We start from the raw sequence: 15,367 nt of genomic DNA, 5'->3' as shown, positions 1-15,367 counted from the left end.
CCTCACCCCCACTCTAAAGGTCTAACTCCATCCCAGCAGTGCCCCTCGACTCAGCCTCCGACCTACTCCTCTCGGCCAGGAAAGCATTCAGGTGGCCCAGGATACCCCTCTGTGATGTCCTGCCCCTATCAGGGACCCTCAGTGTCCCTCTTCTCTGTCAGTGGCTCTAAGGCCGGGGAATCTTGTCTGCTTGTGCCAGGCACCCCAGTGCCGGGCCATCTGCCGCCTCTGTCTTCCTGCTGAGGCTGGCACCGGTCAGCAGGGTGCCCTCGGCTTTGCCAAGAACCAGCCCAGCCTCTGGCCTCCTTCCTTGTCCTTAGCCATCTGGAAGGGCCTTCTGGTCTCTGGGGAAGACAGGGTGACCCTAGGTTGTTGTGAATGAGGAAGAGCCTGAGTTCCCCTACTCTAGGGGTGCAAGGAGCCTTCCTCTCTCATCTATCCAGCCAGAGGACGTTGTCCACACTCCCAGTCTCTACGGCCCCCTGCTGCCCATGGCTCCCCGTGGTGGACACCTGTCCACTTTGCTCTGTAAATCCAGTCCATCGCGGTACACAGGCCTCCCTGCCCTGGCCTTGGCCCCCGGCCACCCTCTTCTACCCTGTGCCGTATCAACCCTCCCCCCCCCCCCGCCCCGGACTCCAGTTCTGACCCCACGGTGCTTCACTCAGATACTTTCTGCCTGTTCGCCTAGTGACGTCTACATTGAAACCCACCCAGCTGGCCCCAGCCCCTTTGCAGCCCAATCTCCTACTTTCCCAGGCCTTACACCCCCAGCCAGACTGGACTAGTGACTATACCCTCAACACGCTCTCTGCTTGCCTGCCCCTGGGCACTTGCCTGTACTGTCCCCTCCGCTCAGCATGCCTTTCCTCCCAATCTCCAGCTGCTCATTTTTCGAGACCCAACTCAAATGTCGCCTCTTCCAGGAAGTTTCCCCTGGCCAGTCACAACCAGATGCCACTTCTTTGACCCCGCAGCTCTGATTCATCTCTGCTAGTGTCTCATGGGTTCTCTATATCATGGTCATCGGTGCCTTTTCTACCTGTAACTCTCCGAGTTACCGTGACTAGAAGGCGTAGCTTGTGAACATCTGGAATGGTTCTCCCTTGTCCCCACCAGGCAGCCTGGAGCCTGCTCAGGGCTGGCCTGGGTCTCAGTAGGGAATGGGATGTACCAGGCACTGCTTCCTTCCTGTTCCTGGGAGGGCAGAGGGCCCTCGTCCCAGAGCTGAGTGCTAAGCTCAAAGGGTCTCTATCCCACCTCCACCCCTACTCTCCCCTCCCCACCCTCGCATAACCATCTCTTCTCTTATTTCCATCAGCAGCCAAACTACTGGAGTTTCAAGGTCAGTGCGTGTGCTTCTCTGCTTCCATGACAACTGCATGTGCTCTCCTGCCCCTGGCCCTCCCTGCACATGCTTTGCACAGGGGTGTGCGTCTGCACGGGACCTTCTGGTGTGGGCGGTGGGCTTTGGGGCTGCAGGCTGTGGCTGCTGCTTTGAGAGAGTCTGGGTTCGCCTGCCAGCGGCTCATGGATCCAGAGTGGGAGTTTGGGCCACCCCTGCTGGGGATCTAGGCTGGGGGTGCTTAGGCTTTCCCAGGCTGGGAGGGGCATTTTGGAATGAGAGAGGCTGCCTGACATTAACCCCCGCCTGGAGACACTGCTGGCTCCGAGGCAGGGACCTGGATCCCGTGATCTTAAGAGCCCGCTTCTCTGGACTCGGCTTTCATCTTCCAGGGAGGCCTTGGGTCTATGATGAGCCCCTCATCCCTTTCCTACTTGGCACTTTGGGGAGGTGGTCAGTGCCAGGCAAGAGAGTCACAGCTCTGCACCCCAAGCCTGTTGCCCAAGTGGAGGGTTAAGCTCAGAGACAAGCGCCTTCCTGCCTCTCCTGGACAGTTTGGATTATCCACAGCTGGAGAGCTCTCTGTCCCCTCCCGGGGGCGCTCTGCTGAGCCCTGGGGCAGCGCTCTCAGGTGCCTCCTCTGCCTCTCCTGGCAGCCAGGCCCAGAACCCAACCAAGTTAGGCTGCCACTTGTGTCCTAGAGTCTCCAAGTCCCAGGCACCATGACAGGGACTCATGACAGGGACAGTCATCTCGTTCTGAGCATCTTGTTTGCATGCACGCTCCCAGAGAGAAGTCCTTGAATCAGAGAAATCATGGAGTCATAGACACATGTGAGGCACACAACTTTTTTGGAGGAAGCGGTAGAATGTAATGGTTTAATGCATGGGCCCAAGAGCCTGGTGGTGTATTCCAGTCTGTTACTAAGCTAGCTGAGTGACTGGCGGCAACTTACATAATCCCCTGGGCCTCAGTTTCTCCTCTGTAAAACGGAACAACAACATCGGCATCATAGCATTGTTGTAAAGCTAGAAGAGATGAGATACTGCACGCCCTAATCACGGTGCCTGGCTCCTGGCGAGCCTTCCATGGTAGCTCTTAGAATCACAGAAGCTGACTGGCTTCCCAAATCAGAATCACCTTGGGAACTTGTCAAAAATCCGGAACTCCAGAGATTTGGATTCAGTGAATGTGGGGTCCTGGAAAGAATGCTTTTAAAAGCTCCCAAGTGACCCTGCCCCAGTCTGTGGACAGCCTTTGGAGACCTCGGATCCTAGTCTGACTGTCCCCACTCAGGGTTCCCTCTGCCGGATCCCTGATCAGGAGTCATCGGCTCCTTGCTGGGATACCTCCAGTGACAGGCGCACACTGCCTCCCACAGCAGCCCCTTCCTATCTTCGGACAGCGCTGCTTGAGTTACCGTGTTATTCTCTTGCCATCTCCCTCGTAGATAGGAAGTCCTGGATGTCTCACTTTTTTTCTGCCCTCTTGACTCAGCCCAGGACTAGAGAGAAGTGCTAATGGGCTTTCTCTCTTCTCAAGAGGGTTTTCCGCAAGGGCTGTGAGAACGGAAAGGTGTACCTAGGGCCAAGATGGAGATGGACGCTAGCAGGGCAAGGGAATGTGGCTATCTCTTCTCCCAAGGGTTGCCTCGACAGGCATCTGCCTTCTCTGCAGTCAGCCGCCCCTAAGCACCCCCACTTCATTCTGGCCCCTGTTCCATCTTCTTGCCGGCACCTCACCTGTGTCCCCAGGCACTGTGGCTACCCTTCACTCTTCATCCCTGCTAGCTGCCTCATTCTGCCTGAATTCTGTAGGCCCTCCCCCATTTCATCCTGGCAGCCACTGGCCTTCCAGTTGCCTGGCAACCTCATGGCCGCCAGACAGACCTGGTTCCCCACACTGCTTCGGGGCTGCAGGTGATAGAAAGGGGCACAGGCTGGCACTGGTGATCAGCCTAGTGCTGAGTCACAGGGTACAAAGTCTGGGTATATGCGCCACCCCATGTGGGCTTGGTTCCCACGCTGCCTCCCTCCTCCACAGACCCATACCCACTGGTCAAGGCATTGGGCTTCAGACTGGATGCCCCCTGAGGGCTCCAAATCTGACCTTCAACCTCCCCAAGGCCTCCAGGCCACCTCGGGCACAGCTGGGCACATGGCCCATCAGAGGAAGATGCTCTCTCTTTTCCAGAGTGCTAATCCAATTGGAATATTAAATTGAGTTAATATGAAGATGGAGATTAATTAGGGGCTAATCAGGATGGGGGAAGGAGGGAGCTGAGGAGAATAAATGATTCCTTTCTAGAGATACTTTTACTTTTTTTAATTACAAAAGTGATATATTCTGATCGTGCAAAATTCACCCACCCAGCAGACAAATGTATAAAAGAGAAAGCTTTGTCTCAACCCCAACTTAACCAATGTTAATGGCTTTCCGTGATTTGTTGTTGTTAAAAATGGACAACTTATAGAAAAGTACAATTGGACAACATGAATTTTTCCTTGATAATATATATAAATATGATACATATGTGTATTTAGTGTATGTAACATGGAATATACATAACATAGATCTGACTTACTATCTTCTCCCTTAAATAATAGAGTTTCTGACAGCACCCAGGTTTAAGGGAAGAGGCTGGGGCAGAATGGCAGGAGCTGTGGCCCTGAGTGACAGCCCAGCCTTCGGCCAAATGTAGGCTCTTAAAGTGTAACGGGAATCATGGTGACCCCTCCCCTCAAGGGGAGAGTGATCAAGCTGTCCCCGGGACAGGGGACAGTCACTGGGTAACACCCTTCCCTAGCCCCAGCCGGATAGCACCCTCAGCTGTAGCTTCAGGACAAGGGGCTGCCATGTGGGGTATTGAGGGAGGCCTTTCTAGAAGGCAAGCCAGGCCAGTTGGCTGTGTGGCAGCATGTGCCTCTTGCAGGGAGGGGCTGAGGCCGGGCACACATGCCATGTGCTCATGGGGACCACACCAGGCTTAGCATGTGCATTGCATGTAGTAAGCAGAGTCTGTTTGAAACCAGAGTCGAGCTAGCTTTGGGATGGTTCTCCCAGTCAGCCTAAGTCAAGGACATTGTGCCCCTCTTTGAGGGCCCATACCTCCCAGAGTTGGGATCCTGGGACCCCTCATTCTTTTTGCTTCCTCCCTGGACCCTGCTTCCTGCCCCCAGCCGACTCTCTGAACTCCACGAAGGATAAATTCGCCGCTCACAAACCCGCCGCTTAATTAATGTCTGGAACTAATGCCCCAATTTGCTCAATGATTCTGCTGCTCACCTCAGTGACAAATTTGTGTTGTTGTTCTTTGGAAGCTTAAAATAGCAGGCGTGCCCTGGCTCCCGCTCAGATGGTTTCTTGTCTGGCTTCCCAGGGTGCCTGAGTCCTTTGCCCACTCCTTACCTGCTGGGTGTCCTAGGGAGGCCAAGGCCCTAAGTGGTTGGGGAACTCTCCTGTAGCCACACAGCGAGTCTGGAATCCAGGAGACTGGTGTGTGTGTGTGTATGTGTGTAGCTGGCTGGCAGGGGCTCCCTGGGCCCGGATAGAGGCAATGGGCAGAGCAAAAGGGGCTCATGTTTGATTCCTGTCATCCTGCCCTGCCCCTGCAGACCCGCAGCTCACGCCACACTCAGGGAGCCCAGCCCGGGCTGGCAGACCAGGCAGCCAAGCTGTCATACGCCTCGGCTGAGTCGCTGGAGACCATGTCCGAGGCGGAGCTGCCCCTGGGCTTCAGTAGGATGAACCGCTTCCGACAGAGCCTGCCCCTCTCCCGCTCTGCCAGCCAGACCAAGCTGCGCTCACCAGGTACTACTCGCCCAGTCCACCCTCCTCCTGGCCACTGGCTCCTCCCTCTGCTCTGCCCACTCTGAAACCCTCCTCACCCCCTTCACCATTCCATCTCTCCTCAACCAAGCCCCTGGCTCCCTTCGCCACATTCGCACCTCCCTGCCCCCCCAGCAGTCTCCTCTCCTTGGGGCCTCTCCCTCCTCAGCTTCTCTTCCTAGCCCTCCTCTCTCCCACCCCTCCCCTCCCTTGGCACCACCTGCCCTATCCCTTGCTCTATCCCTTGCTCTCCCTGTCTTCTCTCTCCTTCATCCCCATTCACCGGCCCCCTCTTCCTTCATTCCCCTCTTGCTCACCTCTCTTCCCCTCAGCGACAGCTGCTCCCTCTCAGTTTCTGGTGCACCTGCTCCTGCCCCCAATTTCATTTCCTCATCCAGGCTCCTACCTGCCTGGGGTCGAGGAGGTGCCTTGAGAGGACGGCAGCATGAGGGGTGCCTGGGTGCACCTGCACTCCGGGGGCGCGTCTGGCCTCAGACCCTGCCTCTGCAGGACCAGCGCGGCTCCCGAAGGTTCCCCTCAGTCTCCCAGCCGGCGTGGTGGCCGTGGTGGTGGTGGTGGTGGTGGCGGCGGTGGCCGTGGTGGTGGTGGCGGCGGCAGCTCTGACAGAGAGGGCGGCGTCTCCTTCGCAGGGGTGCTGTTTCTGCAGTTCGGGGAGGAGACTCGGCGCGTGCACATCACGCACGAGGTCAGCAGCCTGGACACGCTGCACGCGCTCATCGCGCACATGTTCCCGCAGAAGCTCACCATGGGCATGCTTAAGTCGCCCAACACCGCCATCCTCATCAAAGACGAAGCTCGCAACGTCTTCTACGAGCTGGAGGACGTCCGGTGGGCGTGGCCCCGGGGGCTGGGTGGGCTTCCCCAGACTCCTCCTCTGAAGGGGGGGGGCTCGATTCCCCAGGCCTTTCCCTCCCCAGCTTCCTCTTGACCCAACCTCAGCCCTTCCTCTCTCCTTCCTAGATCATCTTACCCTCTCCCCTCAAAATCATCCACCCCTGCTTAGCTCGTTTTGGCCTGAGCTAACCTGACAATGGCGCGTGAGGCCGAGGAGGTGGGCGGGGTGGAGGCTGTTGTGTGTGTTGGTGGCAGGCAGTCTGAGGCACTGCGCAAGAAGTTAGGAAGAGGCCAGGGCCCCTCTTGCCACCCCTCTTCCCTCTTCCCGGAGTAGCTACCCCTCCTTATGGCAGGGCTGAGGGATGGTGACCCATTGCGCCTTCCCCTTCTCCCGCAGGGACATCCAGGACCGAAGTATTATCAAGATCTATAGGAAGGAGCCATTATACGCAGCTTTTCCTGGCTCACACCTTACCAACGGGGACCTCCGGGTATGGCTGGGGATCCCCAGGGGATTGGGGAGGCTGGGCAGATGGGATCCGGGTGCACAGAGTCTAGTTACTTGTCACCAGGGATCAAGGGCAGCTTTTGGGGAAGGGAACAGGGAGGCTGAAGCAGAGAGTAGCTTCCACTAACTGTGAGGTCATGGAGGGGTCCCTCCCCTCATCTGCCATGATCCCCTCCTCTGCATCCAGGATTTCCCCAGCAGGCTTCCAGATAGTCTAGGGGGCCTCTATCAGGGACCACTGCTTCCCTTCTTGCTTCCCCAACTCTCACCATAGAGTGGGCTGGGGGGTGCCCCTCTAGTATCTCTCCATCCACCACTTCCTCCATGCGGGGACCCCCGATGGGAAAGGGGCCCAAATGCAGCAAGAGGGAGGGAAGGCGGAGAACAGAAGGGACTTCCTAAGCGTCAGGGGGGAGATGTTGTCTCCTTAAGCAAGGGGCAAGGGGTTCCCCTTTGTGACCAACCCTGTGAGGTTCTGGGACTGTCTTCTGCACAGAGGGAGATGGTGTATGCCTCGAGGGAGTCATCGCCCACCCGGCGTCTCAACAACCTGTCGCCGGCGCCGCACCTGGCGTCCAGCTCTCCGCCCCCGGGGCTGCCGTCCGGGCTGCCGTCCGGGCTGCCATCGGGGCTGCCCTCGGGGCTGCAGTCGGGCTCGCCGTCGCGCTCGCGCCTCTCCTACGCCGGGGGGCGCCCGCCCTCCTACGCTGGCAGCCCGGTGCATCACGCGGCCGAACGGCTCGGGGGCGCCCCCGCCGCCCAGGGCGTCAGTCCCAGCCCCAGCGCCATCCTGGAGCGGCGCGACGTGAAGCCAGACGAGGACCTGGCGGGCAAGGCGGGCGGCATGGTGCTGGTGAAGGGTGAGGGGCTCTACGCCGACCCCTACGGGCTGCTCCACGAGGGCCGCCTGAGCCTGGCCGCGGCAGCCGGCGACCCGTTCGCCTACCCGGGCGCCAGCGGCCTCTACAAGCGCGGCTCCGTGCGCTCGCTCAGCACCTATTCGGCCGCCGCGCTGCAGTCCGACCTGGAGGACTCGCTGTACAAGGCGGCGGGCGGTGGCCCGCTCTACGGCGACGGCTATGGCTTCCGCCTACCGCCCTCATCGCCTCAGAAGCTGGCCGACGTGGCGGCGCCCCCCGGAGGCCCCCAGCCGCCGCACAGTCCCTACTCGGGGCCGCCCAGCCGCGGCTCGCCGGTGCGCCAGTCTTTCCGCAAAGACTCAGGTTCTTCGTCGGTCTTCGCGGAGAGCCCCGGAGGCAAGACCCGCAGCGCGGGGGGCTCCTCAACGGCCGGAGCCCCGCCTCCCGAGCTCTTCCCCGGGCCTGGGGAGCGCCCGCTGGTTGGATTTGGGCCGCCGGTGCCAGCCAAGGACACGGAGACCAGGTGCCGGACGCTCGCGAGGCTTCAGGGCTGTTGGGGGTGGGGAGAGGGAACACATTCGGTCTGTGGCAGGGTTGCGTCCTGGACTGTGAGACCCCAGAGTCCTTTGTAGACCCAGAGTAGCCTTGAGAGTTTACTGGAATAATTTGGATATGACAGGGAAGACACTGGAGAGACGGACATGCCATTTTCCTTCCTTCTGCAAGACCTGGAGGGGTTGGATGAAAGGGCCCCAGACAAGGCCTCTGGAGACCTGGGTGTACATCGGATCCCTAAACCTCAGTTCCCCCAACTAAAATTGAGGCTGAACCAGCCCTCCAAGCCTTTCCTGCTCAGAGTTTGCAGCCATGAGAGCTGTCCAGCACACAGTCAGCTGAAGTCCACTGGGGAGGGGGTGCTGGTAAGAAATAGGAATGGGGAGAGAGGCACATTCCATTAGGTAGCCTCCAAGCTGGGGAACTCTTGCCTGTTATTCAGCCCCAACCTAAGGATACAGGGCTGGAGGAGGTAACCAGAGCATTGACCTATCCCCTTCTGTCCTCGGGCAGCACTGCAGAGATACGGAGAAGCAATTCACATTCACACAGCTCTCCTGTGGCTTGTGTGCCAGGCACTGCACTGGGCACTGTGGATGCCAAGTTGGGAAAACCTGGTTCCTGCGTTGTTCAGTGGGGATGACACATTAAAAAAATACTTGCACTTCCTTTGAGAGAGTAGACAGGTGGTGTGGAAGGAGGGACTCCTTAAAGCTGTTGAGGACTCTGGGATGGCTTCTAGGAGGAGGTAGGGAGGAGGGCATACCAGGAAGGGGGAAAACATGTGCAGAGGCATATGTGCAGGGGCCCCACCTCCCTTAGGTGGGGCCCATTAGAGAGCCAGTATTGAGAGATGGGGCCGTCAAGGGAGGAAATGACTGTCAGATGGAAAGGGGCCTTCCCAATGTTAGGTGGGGGACTGTGGGCTTGAACCTTTGGCATTGGGGCCCTCTGAATTGTCTGTGCTGGTGGCTGGGGAGGGAATGGTATTTCCTTTAATTATCAATCTTAGGAATGGAGGCATTCCTTAGGAACGGGGTCCCTCAGCAAGAGGGACCCCATACCCAGAGAAGGCTTGCTCAAAGCCACCATCCTTTCCAGAGAGCGCATGGAGGCCATGGAGAAGCAGATTGCCAGCCTCACGGGCCTGGTACAGAGTGCCCTACTACGAGGCTCGGAGCCCGAGACCCCCAGGTAAGACTCTTCCCTCAACACTAGTGCCACGGCCTATGGTTGAGGCAAGAGGAAGGAAAAGTGGGCAGCAGAAGCCTGGCCCAGCTCTGCCAGTGTCTCAGCGTGTGAATCTGGATGAGCCCCTTTCCTTCTCTGGGACTCCATCCTGACATCAGGGGACTGGAGGAGATTTTGTTAAAGTCTCACCCAAGCTTTGATGGTCTGGCGTCAGCCCGGACCCACTGATGGCCATCTCTTCCCTGTGCCACAGCGAGAAGATTGAAGGCTCCAATGGAGCAGGAACCCCGTCAGCACGTGAGTGACCCTTTGCCCCTCCCCCACAGGTACTTGCCCTCTCCAAGCCTCAGATTCCTAATCTGTAAAGTGGGAATTAAACCATCAGCTATGTCACTGGGCTTCAGTGGATCAATGAACAGTCACCTTAGCCCAAAATGCCTTTGCCCTGGTGCTTTGCTCCCTACAGAAGGGCTGAGCCATTAGTTGGGGCAGGGAGTCAGAGCCCCGTGCTTCTCTAGCTACTGTGAGGATCCGGGGTGGGAAAGACCTTGTCCAAACCCCTTGCAGGCTCAAGGTTTGTTCCCTTTCTCCCATCCTTGTGGTCCCTCTCTGCAGCCTGTGGGTCAGGCAGCCGGAGCAGCGGGGCCACCCCAGTGTCTGGCCCTCCCCCGCCCTCGGCCAGCAGCACTCCTGCGGGGCAGCCCACTGCCATCAGTCGTTTGCAAATGCAGCTGCACCTGCGTGGCCTACAGAACAGCACCAGTGACCTGCGCAGCCAACTTCAGCAACTCCGAAAGCTCCAGGTACAGCCTGCTCCGGGGCCTCGCCCCGTGCCCCGCCCCCTCAAGCCCCTCCCAGATACAACCCTCCCACTCACGCCGCAACCATTTCCCACCGCTCGCCCTTGCTCCCCTCACTGGGCCCTCCTTACCCTTTCCCTGAAAACTCACCGTTCTCTTGGAGCCCCAGTCCACCCCCACTGAGCCCTTTCCCCCAGTCAGTATCCTCAGGGTAGTCCCAATTCCTTCTTGCCCAGCATTCTCCCCCACCCCTCCTTTGGGCGGAAGCCCCCCTCCCCCCGCCCCAGATCCTCTCCCCTACCCCTTCCTGAGTCCGCACAGTCTTCCCCGCCCTCCCCCGTCTGGCAGATGGTCCCACCAGTCAGGAGCCTGGCATCGCTGTGCCCGCTCCTCCAGAGGGCCCCAGGGCCCGTCAGGTGAGAATAATGAACAGAGACAGGCTGGAGAGGGGGCAGAGAGTTGCCATCTGGGCAACGGATAAGATCTCACCCACCCCCGCCATTGCCCCAACTCAGCCTTAGCACTGGGTTCGAGAGTTAAGTTAGTCTTCTCGCCCCAGCCACGGAAGCTCTATCAAACCCCACTGCTTGAGTCTTTCATCGAAGCCACAGCCATGCAGCCGCACGGTCGGCACGGCCCTACATAGGGCTTCCTCTTGCCCCCCAAATATGCCCGTCCCGTTCTCCTGTCTCTGTATTTGCCCAGCACGTAACCTCGTCCTCCGCCCCCCACCCCACCATCATAGCCCTTCGCTCCTGCTCACGGCCACAGCCACGCAGCCGCACCCTCGGCATGTTCCAATTTAGCACTTCTCCCGCCACTATCCCCCTGCCTTTCTCCTCCTGCCTCTATTCTTCCCCAGAATTTAGCCCGGGGCCTCTGTTTCCCACCATCCCACCCCTTCGCTGCTGCTCGCGGCCGCGGCCGAGCAGCTGCTGCTTCGGTGGAGCCCGCCCAGCCTCCGGCTATCCTCTGCCCGCCTCCTCCCGGCCCTTCCCCTGCTGCGCACCTCCATTCCCTCCCACCCTGGTCCATCGGTCCCTCTGCGCCCCGCAGCTACAGAACCTGGAGTCGTTGCGCGCGCTGCTGAAAGGCACAGAGGCGGAGCTGAGCATGCGCGTGTCGGAGGCTGCGCGAAGGCAGGAGGACCCGCTGCAGCGGCAGCGCACCCTGGTGGAGGAGGAGCGGCTGCGCTATCTCAACGACGAGGAGCTCATTACCCAGCAGCTCAAGTGAGGCTGGGCCCCCGGGGCGGAGGGAGGGCTGGGGGTGCGGCCTGGGCCCACAACCTGGTTTCACTGGGAGGTGCAGCTCCCTTCCTTCTGAATCACAGGTGACGTTGGTCTGGTCTGAAGCCTGAGTTCCTTCTCCTCTGTGGCCTGATTTCTCTGTGACCCACAAACCTTTGACCATCTGGCACAATTCCTGATTTCTTTCTTTCTTTTCTTTCTTTTCTTTTTCTTTTTCTTTTTTTTTCCCTGGCTTGACGCCCTGCTTTTGCTATGCTTTTGCTTCCTCATGGTCCACAGTCTGGCTTCCCCTTGGCCTGCAGTCTAACTTTCATGTGGCCAGCAGCAGGATTTCAGTCTGTCCTCTGCCGGCTTTCATTCTGGACCTGTGACCTGTACAAAGTGACCCTTGGGGAGCCACAGCTGCCACCACTCCACTTCCCTGACCTCCGAGGCCCGATGTAGCCAAGGAAAACCCTCCTCCCATCCTAGTCCACTAAAACGAGGCTCTAGCTTTTTCAGAAGGAATGAGGAACAGAGAACATCCTGCTCCCAGTTGCTTAGACGTGGAAGGGTTAACCAGAGACAGTCCTCTGATCCAAATTTAGCAAATGGCTGTCTGGCCAAGATTCCGTCGTCTGGCACTGTTGATGGGAGAAGCTGCCTTTTGCTGTCCGTCCACTGAGTGAGCACCCCCGCCCCATGGCAGCCTTCCCTCATTAGTCACTGGGGTCTGAGACAGAGGTCCTGCTCCTTTCTGTGGCTTCCTTCTTGGTGGCACAGGGCACAAAGGGACTTGAAGTCCAGCTCCAGCATTGAGAGACTATGTGATCAGGGCAGTTTCTGCCCTTCTCTGTTCTTCAGCTTCCTTATCTGTGCCCAATAAGATTTTTGCAGTTCTTTCCAGGGAGGGCTTGGGTTCTACTGGCCAGTGACTTGGGGAGCCAGGAGAGGAAAGGATCCCAGCTTGCAGGGGGCTCCTTGAGAAGGGTCCCTACTTCTCAGCCTTGGGCCCACACAGCCTATGCATTTCAGTAGGGCACAAGATTCCCATGACCCCTTGGGGCTGAGGTGAAATAAGGGGCCACATCTCTTGGAAGTAAGCTGGCGGCAGCCACCCCATCACTTCCGGGGTTAAAGCTTAGTGACAACGTCAGTCAGATCTCCAAGTAGACTGACGGCTGCCATCACCCCTCATCCGCTGACCCAACTTTTCTGTCCTCTCCTTGCCCCTTTTCACTCAACACAGAGGAGCTGGGTTAGACTTTTTTAAGGGAACTTTACTGAGACATTAAAGGAAAATAAAAGAAAATATAAAAGCATAGAGGCAGAAGAGATGAAAGGACAGATTGAAGCTTCTGTCATATGCATGTCTGGTCCTCAGCTTCCTGGGGGCCTCAGTTCTCCAGGAGCACACAGACTCCCTGCCCGCTGTCTTGTTATCAAACTCTGTTCATACTGCTCGCTTGAGAGAGTTTGGGCTGCTACGTTGCTTCTGGCAGGATTCTCCATCCACTTTGAAGGGGGTCCTGTCTTTTCGGGGGGCGGCCCGGGCTGGGCTGTACATCAGCCCCACTGTGGCTCTAGCTTGGCTTACAAGGGCCCTCCCTGCCAGCTCCCCTAGCATCCCTGGGCTTTAGGCTGACCAGCAGGCCCATCCTTACCCCTATCCTGGCTGTAGCCCCTGAAGGCCCACTCTTGCTCGGCTTTGCTCTGCCCCTTCCTCTTGCCCCGGCATCTTGCTGGAGGTTAAGGCCAATTCTGTGCTTCATTCAGCTTGGCTCTCTCACCTGTTTTTCTACCGAAGCATTTGATCCCTGTCTAGACGTTACCCTCTGCCAACTGAGACCTCTTGGCCTCTGGAACCCAACTAGAACTAACCCAGTACCAGCTTTGTAGGCATACGAGCGACTCAGTCACAAAAGGCCCCATGCTCTTAATGGCCCCATACTCTGCTGTTGTCATCTTGGAATTTGTAATGATTTTTTAACTAGGGGCAAAATCTTCATATTCCACTGGGCCCCATAAATTATAGAGCTGGTTCCGTCCTGACCCTGCCCTCTCCACCCCTCCAGAACTGAACCTGGGTCTGGAAAGCCCAACCACTTTGTGACAATGGTGTCTAGACTTGCACCAGTCTGGGATTCATTTGGAGAGCCCGCACAAGTTGGGTCTCCCAAAACTTTGGCAGGTTTTGTGATCAGAAAAGCAAGGTGACGGGGCGCCTGGGTGGCTCAGTCAGTTGAACATCCAACTCTTGATCTCAGCTCAGGTCTTGATCTCAGGGTCATGAGTTCAAGCCCCACGCTGGGTGTGAAGCCTACTTTAAAAAAACGCGGTGCTAATTGCGCCTAAGGAGGACCTAGCCTCTTCTGCCTGAGAGTTGCAGTGTCGTGTCCTCTTGAAGGCTTACTCGAGTCCTCCTTTATTTATTTATTTTTTAAAATTTTTTTAATGTTTATTTATTTTTGAGACACAGAGAGACAGAGTACGAACGGGGGAGGGGCAGAGAGAGAGGGAGACACAGAATCAGAAGCAGGCTCCAGGCTCCGAGCCATCAGCCCAGAGCCCGACGCGGGGCTCGAACTCACGGACCGCGAGATCGTGACCTGAGCTGAAGTCAGACGTTTAACCGACTGAGCCACCCAGGCGCCCCTCGAGTCCTCCTTTAAATGAGGGTCTCTTCCCCTCAGAGTGATGTCTGGAAGTGACCATTTTACAAAACTGGCACACCCTGAGCCAGTTAGGTGTCACGCATAGCAGGGGAGAGTTGTTGTTTCCCATGTAGGAGAGCAAGGGCTGGGTGGGGCAGGGATGGGGATGGGCTGATGTTAGGTCCAGTGTGGAGGTGAGATGCAGCCGAATCCAACAGCTGAAGTCAGACGTGAATAGATTCTGCTTTGCTGCAAAATAGTTGCATGACCTGAAACAAGCTACTTAATCTCCCTGAGCCTCTTTTTGTTTTTTTTTTTAATGTTTTAATGTTTATTTATTTTTGAGAGAGAGACAGAGTGTGAGTGGGGGAGGAGCAGAGAGAGAAGGAGACACAGTATCCAAAGTAGGGTCCAGGCTCTGAGCGGTCAGCACAGAGCCCGATGCAGGGCTCGAACCCACGAACCATGAGATCATGACCTGAGCCGAAGTCGGACGCTTAACCGACTGAGCCACCCAGGTGCCGTCCCCCTGCTGTCCAACCCTTTTTAATGCCAAAGTTCATTGTGTTAGTTAGGGTAGCTGCTATAACAAATTGTGTAATGATTTAAAAGTAATAGACATACGTTTTTTGTTTTTGTTTTTTCTCTCATGGAACAGTACTGGGTGGGTTAGTGGAACAACTGTTTTCCATGCAATCATTCAGGGACCCAGGCTAATGGAGGTTTTGCCATCTCCAGTATATGCCTTCTGAGATCATGCAAAGGGTCCTTGCCTTTCAACCCATAGGAAGGGGGGAAAGAGCATGGAGGAGCTTACAGGGTAGGTTTTTTTTTTTTTAATTTTTTTTTCAACATTTATTTATTTTTGGGACAGAGAGAGACAGAGCATGAACGGGGGAGGGGCAGAGAGAGAGGGAGACACAGAATCGGAAGCAGGCTCCAGGCTCCGAGCCATCAGCCCAGAGCCTGACGCGGGGCTCGAACTCACGGACCGCGAGATCGTGACCTGGCTGAAGTCGGACGCTTAACCGACTGCGCCACCCAGGCGCCCCTACAGGGGAGGTTTTAATGGGCAGACCTGGAAGCAGCCTATACGCCTTCAACTCACTTTCCATTGGCTGGATCTCAGGCATTGGCCTTTTTTTTTTTTATTTTATTAAAAAAAATTTTTTTTAACATTTATTTATTTTTGAGACAGAGAGAGAGAGAGCATGAATAGGGGAGGGTCAGAGAAAGAGGGAGACACAGAATCCGAAACAGGCTCCAGGCTCTGAGCTGTCAGCCCAGAGCCTGACGCGGGGCTCGAACCCACGGACCGTGAGATCATGACCTGAGTGAAGTCGGAGGCTTAACCGACTGAGCCACCCAGGCGCCCTGGCATTGGCCATTTTAACCGCAAGGGATGCTGGGAAATGTAGTCTAATGTCTGAACTACCGTTTGTGCGTAAACTGGAGGTAATAATGGCTCCCCACACCCAGGATTTTTTGTGAGGATTAAATAAGGTAACGAAAGTGGAGGGCTGAATGTGGCACCTGGTGTGC

The 15,367-nt window shown here is 56.9% G+C and overlaps 1 protein-coding gene across 4 annotated transcripts in view; it reads left to right on the top strand.

Moving 5' to 3' along the window:
• SRCIN1 (SRC kinase signaling inhibitor 1) overlaps positions 1-15,367 on the top strand; it is a 68,314-nt gene that overhangs the window by 33,354 nt on the left and 19,593 nt on the right. For 3 of the 4 annotated variants that reach the window (XM_043584241.1, XM_043584245.1, XM_043584242.1), the window contains 9 exons: positions 1,322-1,345; positions 4,960-5,155; positions 5,824-6,022; positions 6,426-6,519; positions 7,033-7,919; positions 9,053-9,145; positions 9,396-9,439; positions 9,758-9,945; positions 10,999-11,174. In XM_043584241.1, the coding sequence (XP_043440176.1) occupies positions 1,322-1,345; positions 4,960-5,155; positions 5,824-6,022; positions 6,426-6,519; positions 7,033-7,919; positions 9,053-9,145; positions 9,396-9,439; positions 9,758-9,945; positions 10,999-11,174 (1,901 nt within the window). The remainder of the gene's footprint in view (positions 1-1,321; positions 1,346-4,959; positions 5,156-5,823; positions 6,023-6,425; positions 6,520-7,032; positions 7,920-9,052; positions 9,146-9,395; positions 9,440-9,757; positions 9,946-10,998; positions 11,175-15,367) is intronic. The other variant, XM_043584244.1, reaches the window with a different exon arrangement.

Source organism: Prionailurus bengalensis, chromosome E1 (assembly GCF_016509475.1).
Source record: "Prionailurus bengalensis isolate Pbe53 chromosome E1, Fcat_Pben_1.1_paternal_pri, whole genome shotgun sequence".
Taxonomy (NCBI): Eukaryota; Metazoa; Chordata; class Mammalia; order Carnivora; family Felidae; genus Prionailurus; species Prionailurus bengalensis.
Note: the sequence above shows the minus strand (reverse complement) of the source record. Positions and strands in the feature narration are given on the sequence as shown.